The 10,237-nt window shown below is 33.9% G+C and overlaps 1 protein-coding gene across 1 annotated transcript; it reads left to right on the top strand.

Moving 5' to 3' along the window:
• The first annotated feature begins 1,981 nt into the window (after positions 1-1,981).
• LOC112695447 (multisubstrate pseudouridine synthase 7) lies at positions 1,982-8,588 on the top strand. The gene is made up of 20 exons (XM_072196564.1): positions 1,982-2,191; positions 2,534-2,624; positions 2,698-2,904; positions 3,270-3,484; positions 3,778-3,850; positions 4,226-4,282; positions 4,412-4,491; positions 4,580-4,642; positions 4,721-4,808; positions 5,247-5,350; positions 5,477-5,579; positions 5,753-5,826; positions 6,600-6,664; positions 6,838-7,010; positions 7,185-7,252; positions 7,361-7,421; positions 7,552-7,589; positions 7,678-7,746; positions 7,873-8,209; positions 8,327-8,588. Exons 1-20 carry the CDS (start codon positions 2,103-2,105, stop codon positions 8,354-8,356), a joined length of 2,085 nt encoding a protein of 694 aa, XP_072052665.1. The 5' UTR covers positions 1,982-2,102; the 3' UTR covers positions 8,357-8,588.
• The last annotated feature ends 1,649 nt before the right edge of the window (positions 8,589-10,237 follow it).

Raw genomic sequence — 10,237 nt, 5'->3', positions numbered from 1 at the left:
TACAATATCATCCACATAAACTTGAACTAGAATAAAATAATCATTAGATTCTTTAATAGAAAGAGTTGTATCTGTGGTGTCTCTTTGAAAACTATTTTTCAATAAGAAAGAGCTAAGTCTCTTATATTAAGTTTTAGGAGCTTGTCTCAAATAATAAAAAACTTTTGAAAGTTTAAAAACATGGTTTGAAAATTTCTATTTTCAAAATTAGGAGGTGGCGCCACGTATACCTCTCTATCAATAATACCATTTAAACAAGCACATTCGACATCTATTTGAAGTAGTTTGAACCCTTTGTGTGCGGCATAAACAAGTAACAATCTTATTGCTTCCATTTTTGCAACTGGAGCCAACGACTCGTCAAAGTCAATTCCCTTTTCTTAATCATACCCTTGAGCTACTAGTTTTGCTTTGTTTCTTGCAATGCTACGATCTTCACCCATCTTGTTTCGAAAAAATTATTTTATTCCTGTCACCTTTTTCCATTGAAACTTACCACCGATGTCCAAACTTTGTTTTTCTCAAATTGAATGAATTCTTCTTTCATTGCTTTGACCCATGATGGATTTTCAAGGGCTTCCTCCACATCTTATGATTCGATTTGAGAAATAAAGGCACGATCATTTTGTTCTATCCACCTTATATTTGAAAATCTTGTGGTGACTCCTTGTGATGAATCTCTGATTATAAATTATTGTAGATAGTTCTTCAAGAACTTCCATTCTCTGAGTTTGGGTGATGTGAGAGTAGATTTGGTCTGATTTGGTTCAAGATGGTTTTATAAGTGGTAAAGTCTTTAAAGATGATCTAAATTATATATTATACGTTGTTATAGGTGTTTACAAAATATTATTGACGTTTTGTCTTTATATAATTAAAAAAGTTTTTTTCTTACAAAATGTCAGTGACGTTTTGTACTATCATCATAGCAATGTAAAATATTAAAATGATCAAATATTATCGTATTTCATATTGAAATTATCCATATCTAAAAAATTTAACCACAAATTTTCCTACAAATATATTTTATTTTTTGGTTGAGTCACTGTTCTAAATATGTAATCCTCTAAAAATTTGTGTGCTGCATATCAAAATTTTTGTGCTATGTACTAAAATTTTTATTCAGTACACTAAAATTTATATATTATGCATATTTCATTGGTTGGGTATTAATATTTTGGGTAAATGATATTTCAAAAATTTGTGTTATATACTAATATTTGTGTACTATATACTAAAATTTATGTGTTATTTTTATAATATTTATTGGAGAAGAAGATGAAGATGACAATAATGATAATAAAAAAAAGTATGAAAGAAAAAAAATTAAATAATAACAACATCAAAAAGAAAAAGAAGAAGACAACGGTGTTGATGACGATAATGACGTTGAAAAAAAATGCGTAAAAAAAATAATAATGACGACAATGATAATAAAAGAAAAGAAAGAGAAAGAAGAAGAGAAGAAAAAAATATACAGACTTGATTAAAAAGTTGGTTAAGAAAATACACGCTTAGTATTTTTTATTAGCTAATAGTTAATGATGAAATAGTGGTTGATTTCTTACTTTTCTATTATTTTAAATATTCTCTGTATTTTTTATTTTTGACAGGCTGTGTTTTTATTTTATATTTTTGGGTAATGAATATTGAATACTCTATTCTGGGTTTTTTTTTTGGTCAGTTATTCTGGGTTTGATATTTTCATTTTCTTTTTCTTTTAATATATTAATATCTTCCAATTTATTTTTTGGTCAGGTAAAAATTTCCATCTTTGACGCCCAAGCCGGGCTTGTTTTCTTTTTTATTGCTCTTGGGCCTATTCTTGGTTGGGCCTCACCTCATGTTCTCCTTTAGTGAATTACTACAACTTGAGTGCACATCACATCCGCGACGAAAAAAAATAATCTGAATTTAAAAAAACGGAATTGACTGACCAAAAAAAAAAAAAGAAAAAACGGAATTGAAAATGAAATGCAAGCGGCAGAACAACGTGGTGGTACTGGCTGCTAACTGCTTCTGTGTGGAGTCTGGTTTAGCCTATCATCTCTAAAACCCTACTCATTTGTGACACCACTACACTTATTTCAAACTTGTGAGCTATGGCGATGAAAACCGTTGAAGAATCTCACGTTGGCATCTCCTGTTACATATCCAACCTTCCTGGCTTCCGTGGTGTCCTCAAGCAAAGGTCGTCTCTATTCCCTTCTCTGCATTCCAATTTCCAACCAATGTTCTTTTTTCTTTTTTAATTTCTTGTATTGCATTTCGATTTCAACTTTATATTTGTTCCAAACTCCACTGAAAAGCTCCAACAGTGTTATCTAATCTGCATGTAAAAAAAAAGCTTTGATTGTAAGGCGTGCTGAATCATAAGAAATTCTTTGTTCAGGGAAGCTTTATTTGGTGCTGTGGTCTTTCATTTACGTGGAAATCAGTGAAAATGCATGCATGATAATATATAAACAATTTATGATGCTAACATGATCGAATTTGTCTATTGTGTTTTCATGTTTGTTTTAAATTGATCCAGATATTCTGATTTCATTGTTAATGAAGTCGACAGAGATGGACAAGTTGTTCACTTGTCTTCACTTGATGCCCCTCCTGAGGAGGAACAAAGGGTATTTTGATCTGTGCTTATGGATGGTTTGATTTTCAATCTTGTTAGTTTCTGATGTTTTATTTCCATTTCAGAGTGTTCAAGAAACTGGAACAAACACATCAGAGTCTGATACAACAACAGTTACCAGTTATGCTGCTTTACTTGATTCTTTTAAATCTCTTGCTGGGGATTCCGATGCAGGCTGTTTGGAAGAATTTCTTAATCAAATTAATACGGGAGATGACAAAAGTGTAGCTCCTCTTGTCCTTTCTCCGGATTCAAACAAATCTCATAGAACGGTTAGTATGGACTTTGCCATTTTCTTGTTCTGTGGGGTACACTTGGATACACATGAAAAGGTGACTTTGCAACTGCAAGCACCTGGATGTTGAGTCATACTATCGGGACTGAGGTGTCTCAACTGCAACAGATTAAAGGTTTTATAGGAGATTATATTGTTTAAGGTTCAGGGTTTAAGAAACATAGTAGAAACTGAATCATTTGGATGTGCAGGTCATTTGTCCAAGCCATTGTAATGTGCTTTTGAATTAAGGAGCATGAGACCTGTTTAAACCTAGCATGTTAGCAAACTTATAAATTTAGTATTTCAGTCTGTAATTTTTTTGCTAATCATCGTGTATTTTATTCTTCTCAACTCTGTCAGGCAGTGCATAAGTTCTTTAAGGGAAACTTCAAGTTCCTTGTTACCGACACCGTTGATGGACCAGATGCTTCATCAAAATGCATCCGTGTGAGATTGAATTCTGGTGGGCCAAACAACAACGGTAGAAACTCCAAGAAGCGCAAAGAAAGAGGTGATAAACCTTTTGACAGCAGAGGTTCAAAAAGTTGGCCAGAAAATGTTGAGAAGTTCCTTAGGTGAATTTTCTCAGGCATTTTGTTTGTAAAATGCAATACTAACTGTCTTTCCTGTTATTTCTTTTTATATCACCTCTGAGAACTTTTGTACATTAAAATCTTAACTCTTCTTCCGCAGAATATATGTTACCTTGGGTAATGGGATGGGATATCTAGGGCATAATATATTTTACAAGACTATTGGCTGCATTATATTCTACTCTATGTAGACATTATGATAAACTGATAACATCCCTGTTTCTGCCAAGTTGCTCATTGTTGTAACTTAATGTTTCTTTCAATTTAATTTCCAGGTTTCATCTTTATAAGGAGAACAAAGACACGCAAGAAGCCCTTGGAGTGATTGGAAAGATGCTTGGCATCCAGGTGTGTGTTCTTCCTTTGTGAAACTTCTATTGGATTATGATTTCAAGTTGTTTTCTGTGATATCATATCTTTTTTCTGTTAATTAACGAGCATTTCATCGTGTCATTGGTTTGTTACTTTCCAATCTGCCACTTGTATAGAAGGTTTGGTTGTTGGTGTTATGAATTATATGATTAACATATTTATGATTGGTTATGACTGCATTTTGCATCACTTTCTATTTCTTGCCTATAGGTCCAGGAACTAGGTATATTGTTATTCTCTATAGCTGTAAAAATGTTTGCATGTGTCTGCATGTTACACATGCACAATGCAAATTTTTGTTGAGATTTTTGCACTTTTTCCTTTTAAACTGACTGGCATTTGAACTGACAGTCAAGATCATTTGGTTTTGCGGGTACAAAGGATAAACGTGCTGTCTCAACCCAAAGGGTATAATCGCTTTTCCCATTATTTCTGATTTTGCACCTAACATTCATTCTTTGTATGCCAGCTGCTGTAGTTAATATTACTGCTCATTTAGAGATTGATACTAAAGTGGTTTACTTCTTGTGTTTCTAGGTTACTGTTTATAAGCAGCTGGCAAGTAGGGTAGCTTCTCTTAATGAGAGGTTATTTGGCATTAAAGTGGGTGATTTCTGGTAAGGTGTTTGATTGACTTTTGAGTTCTCGATCTTTCTTGCTATAATTTTTTGACAAATGATGAAACTTTTAATTTACTATGTTCAGTTATGTTAATGAAGGACTTGTTTTGGGCCAGCTCTCAGGGAACCGATTTACAATCACATTGAGGTGAGGGTGTTTTCTATTCATGAAATACTTTTTCGCTGTTAAACTAGTATCTGTTGAAGTATTGACATATGTTCTCAGAGGTGTGGTTGCAGATTCTGAAGATACCATAAAAGCATCTGCAGATGCCTTAGGAAGGCATGGCTTCATCAACTACTTTGGTCTACAAGTACTCCCCGTACCCTTTACCTTTCTCTCCCCATCTTTGGTGTCTTTCGTCATCGTGTTCTGAAATTTAAGAATAGGGGCAAGTGAGGATCAAGCTCTAAAGTCTAGATCACTTATAGAGACTCAAATACGATGTCGGCTAGAGACATATGAATGATTTTATTCTAATAGCTTTTACATGTTGGTATTTTGCATATATAACATACACTTCTAAAGTTATCTTTACTCTATGTTATGTAAGTCTATATTTTATAATGTGAAGTAGTTTTGTTAGGCCATGGTGCTGGCTGTTTGCCAAAGACATATACGGCTTTTAAACTTGTTGAAAATGTATGCCAACTTAAAGTAATAACACTGTTTTTTACTCTGTATTATTCAACTTGTTGTCTTTTTTGCGTTTGCTTTATTAAACTATTTATTTTTATGTGGATATTCTCAGCGTTTTGGAAGTGGTTCTGTGCCAACTCACCTTATTGGTGCTGCCTTATTTCGAGGGGAATGGGAACTTGCTGTTGATATGATCCTTGATCCAAGAGATGGAGATATCCTTTTTCATGGTTTCTATAATATATAATCAATGATGTTTGTCTTGATTGACTTCTTATAGATTGTTACTTAATGTCATTAGTTGATTGCCTTTGTTTTTGATAACTTTGTTAATTAAATACAAAAGGAAGCTATAGCCAAGGCACGCAAGTACTATAAAGATGGCAAGGATATTGAAGGGACACTTAGGCAGTTGCCTCGATATTTGGTTGCTGAAAGGGCTGTGGTAAGCTTCAAATAAATATTTCCTGATAAGTTTCTATTAGCACAATCATCAGTAATATGTTGTGCTTCACAGTTCATAAATTAAATGTGGATGCGAAGCTAATTTTTTAACCCTGTACTTTTTCACACATGATGTTATAACTAATTGTCCAATTTGTTGCAAATCTACTGCAGCTGCAAAACTTAAAAAAGTCTCCTGGAAATTACGTGCAGGCATTGAAAGCTATTCCAAGGACTCTTAGAATGATGTAAGATATGATTGTGTGGCTAAATCAGTGCTACACTGTCATTGCTAATATTTTTTCTTCTAAATGTACTTATATATGTTATATGTTATACATAATACCAAAGTGCATTTCTGTATATTCCAGTCATCTGTGGTTATATAATATTACAGATATCGTTTCTTTGGACACTGCAAAGTAGTCATAGATTTCAGTTGTTTCTTATGACCAGAATAAAAAATGACTTATTTCACATTTTTCATTCTCTCTTTTTCAATACCTGACTCTAAATTTAACATAATTTATTGGGAAATTTTGGGACGCATTATTCGTTTGTGCACTTGGGCTCACTTTGCTTTGCTTTCAGAAAAGTCATAATAAAAATGTTCAAGTGAGCTTTATTTTTTCCCTTTTTTGGGAATAAAATTATCAAAATCAAACATGCACAAAGTATCTTTGCCACATTACAGAGTACATGCTTGTGTTTATGCTATGTGAGCAATCGAGCATTAGTTTTCTCTTTTGTAATAGAAATGAAGTTATGATAAGCACAAAGTTTCTGTTGTGATGATTTGGAATTTTATCTTTCATAGTTTATCCCAAGCCTACATATATTCAAATAGAAATTCTTTCTGAAGCTTTTACTGGGTGCTATTGTCTATCTGATGATGTTGTCTTCCATATTATATTCATGTACAAAGACAAGTGTGATAGAAGAACACTGATAAAACCTATCATTTCATTTTCAAGTTATCAATCAGCCCAATGTAATAGTTGCATCTCTGCTTATTTGTTAGGTATGTACATAGTTACCAAAGCTTTTTATGGAACCATGCAGCTAGTACAAGGGTGCAAAAATATGGTAAGTTGTGTTAATAGTATTATAGATATATTTTGCTTACCTTGCTGGCAATTTAGCTCCTACTTTTTCATCTCTACGTCATAACTTGTGATTCAATGGCATCGGATCCTTATGTTGAAGTCAAAATAATTATTTAATAAGTTGATGTTGAATGTGATTCTACTGTGTGCCAGGAACTGAACAAGTTGTATTAGGAGATTTGGTATATTGTAAAGAAAATCCTACTGGAAAAGTTACAGGGATTGTTGGACCTGAATGTGATGATGACTGCGGGGATAGATATGATTCGAATATTGAAGAGGAAGTCTCTGAAGATACTCAAGAAGAAAGCAATAATTATGTGAAGGTTATTCTCTACTTTTACCTAATTTACCGAGCTCTTTTAGTATTCAATTTAAATAATGCTTTAGAGGTATGTCCTCTGGTGGTTATGGACAACTTATGGTACATCATTAATTTCTCTCATCTGTTTAAACATAGTAGTTCACATACAATATGTATTTTTTTGGATACATGGCAGGTTGTGACTGCTGAAGACCTTAATTTAGGATGTTATACAATTGAGGATGTCATACTTCCTATGCCCGGGTAAGCATTGACAAACGATCTTCTTAACCAGTTTTCAGTTTGCTCGTATCTTACCTGTTATTTGTTATGGGGATTGAGTCTTAGATTTCTGCATTGATGGTCTTGCAGTTCTCGAGTAATTTATCCAACAAATGATGTGGCAAAAGTTTATCATGATTTGGCAGATAAAGTATGTATCAAATTGATCTTGTATACTTCTTCCCCGCACCCATGTAGCTAGATATTTCTGTAGCTGTTTCATGGATGGTTATTTGGTTATTTTATTCCTAGTTGATCCCCTGCTCTCTTTTATTGGTCAGGATCGAATCAGCTTGATGGAATGTGTGCATAATGTGAAGTAAAACTATACAACCCAAACTCAAATCTCACTGTATTATTTACTCCTGCAGATTCTCTTAATCTTGTTTTTTCCTGCTTGTTATTAGGGAATTTTCAATAACTAATGTGACTGGAAGTTACAGAAGGGTTTTTCAGAAACCAATTAATTTCGAATGGTGTGTACCTAACTGCTCCACTTGATTGTGTTTGTGTAGACTTTACTCATTTCGTTTTTGGCATGTGATTCCCTTTATCCCTTATTGGACATTGTGGACATTGACTTTGATTGTGTGCCACTGCAGGGAACTACTAAAATATGCTGATAGTACTAAGCCATTGGTAGAGACAGATTTAGACAAGATCATCAAGTCTAAACCTGTGAACGGTGTCAGACCAGTGGGTGCATCGGATGCAAAAAAGGAAGATAATACTAGAGAATTAGAGAACTCAAATGATGGTGCAAACATTGAGGCTGATGATAACGAGATTGAAGGTGAGGAAGTGATATTACCACAAGATGAATCTGTCTCTGGCACCAACTCTCAAGATTTCCAAACTGCTCTGAAAATGAGTTTTACTCTCCCTACTTCATGCTATGCAACAATGGCCATAAGAGAACTGCTGAAGACTTCAACATCTGTAAGCATTCCATTCGAAAATTCCTATGTCTATTAATTCGATTCCTCAAATATATATTAGAACAAACTTCTGTCAATTATGTCTGTATAAAACCCTTTCTTTTTCATATTTTTTCAGGTTGCATATCACAAGACACTTAACCAGTAAGAAGGTGGAAATTTTGTTTTAAGTATCATTTGTTAGATGTTAGGAATACTCCATGTGTCATACTATATTGGTATCTCGCAACAGGCAGAGCAGAATCCCCTCACAAGTACACTTCTTGTGTTGTTTGACAACAGAAAAATCAACACTTGGACCATTTCTGTTGAAAATTTGAATCGAATCTATGTATGTGTAATGTTCCATGGTTTCAGTGTACTGGGTTTAAGTGTTTTAACACATTGTGCACGCTCTGCAGTTCCATTCTAGCAACAACGTAGCATCCCTGGTTTCATGTTGTGTGTATTTAGCTACAACTTACAGATCCGTATACTTTTCTATGACAAGTGTGCGTGCGTGCAGTTTGGGGAATGTGGCAATCAGATAGCAAGTTCTTCAAGGAAGTGGAAATATGGTCTCTACTTGAGCAGAGGAACCTTCTTTAAGGGATTGTTTGCGAGTTAGGATGTTGAAGACGAGGGAATGGAAGGGTTTTTAATGTATAAATTCAAAATGTAACCACTAAAAAGATGAAGAAGATCAAGAGCTATGAGCGGAGGCTGTACCATACATTGTATCCCTTTGGTAGCATGCAATAATTCTTATTCTTGAGTAATTGGCCCCATCCTCTGAATGTTTTCACATGCCCTGCCATTTGTGTTCAAGTTTATTACACAATCCACAGAACCTACTGAAACCAGTCCCAATCAAAATTAATACACATTTTCCTTTCATTTTTTTCATCTTTATCCCTCTCATCCCATCGCTATCATGGTTTTGCTGCCTTCTTGCGTCTTCTTCGGTCCTTAATTACACACATCATCTTTAACACATCATTCATTTTTTATAATCAACGTGCCACTCAGTAAGTTAATCTGAGAAAATAATCACAGGTAGCATCATGGGAGTGAGAAACGTAGCTGAAGCCTAATTTTCTTTGAAAGTGATGATAAAAAAGATGAATATGAATTTATTATGTATTAACAGAATTAATAGGTTTGCAGATATGGTTGTTATATAATTAAGAAATTAATAACTAGGGGGAATGCAGATATTTATGGTGACGAAACACGTACGTAGCAGTTTGGATAATATTCGTGCTGCTAAGTGGTGTACCTGGTGTGGCGAATTTGTAAGGTCCTCCGAAGATTACACAATTGACTCATTGTTCTCTTGTCTCTGCAATCTCTTTATCTAGATTTTAATTTTCACCCCCTATCATAATCCAATATTCGTGTTCTTGCTGATTTGATTAGACATGCCAGGTGCTCTTTTCACCTTAGCCATTTAGTTTCTTCTTTCTTTTGCATTTATGTCCATTGTCGGTTTCAATATCACAATCTTTCTAGTTTCTAGTTTCTGCATTGACACAGTTGAGTTAATTAGGTCCATTTGCATAGGTTTCTTCTCGGGAATGAATCCTCTCCAGTTTTTTTAACACTTGAGTAGGGCTGACAATGGGTAGGGATGTGCTCTACCCAGTAAAGTTGAAAATTTTATTAAAATTCTACCCTACCTTACCCGTGAGTTGAGAATCTCTCAACCCTAATCATATCCGCATTCTAAAATTCTAAATCATATCCTACAGACCTACACTACCTTACTCGCAGAAATATCAAATTTTTTCAAAGTAAATATAAAATTTAATCATTTCGAATTTTATACATATTAATAACATACAAAATAAAAAATTAATACTTTAAATTACTAAATTAACTAACTAATTTAGTGGTTGTTTACTTATGGGTTCAACTCTCATTTCGCTCATTTTTATATACCTAATTTTTATAAAATGTATTATATATAAAGTCCTACCGCAGACATACCTGGACCGTACCATATCCTATTAATGCGCCTGAATGCTGCTAATTAAGTGCTAACAACTTA

Source organism: Arachis hypogaea, chromosome 6 (genome assembly GCF_003086295.3).
Source record: "Arachis hypogaea cultivar Tifrunner chromosome 6, arahy.Tifrunner.gnm2.J5K5, whole genome shotgun sequence".
NCBI classification, from domain to species: Eukaryota; Viridiplantae; Streptophyta; class Magnoliopsida; order Fabales; family Fabaceae; genus Arachis; species Arachis hypogaea.
This window is presented reverse-complemented; position numbering and strand designations above follow the sequence as displayed.

Excerpts from the sequence above, each read along its gene's own strand:
- LOC112695447 (XM_072196564.1), top strand. The coding sequence starts at position 2,103 with ATGGCGATGAAAACCGTTGAAGAATCTCACGTTGGCATCTCCTGTTAC. Across the intron at positions 2,905-3,269 it reads CAAACAAATCTCATAGAACG|GCAGTGCATAAGTTCTTTAA; the intron begins GTTAGTATGGAC and ends CAACTCTGTCAG. Across the intron at positions 4,809-5,246 it reads TCAACTACTTTGGTCTACAA|CGTTTTGGAAGTGGTTCTGT; the intron begins GTACTCCCCGTA and ends GGATATTCTCAG.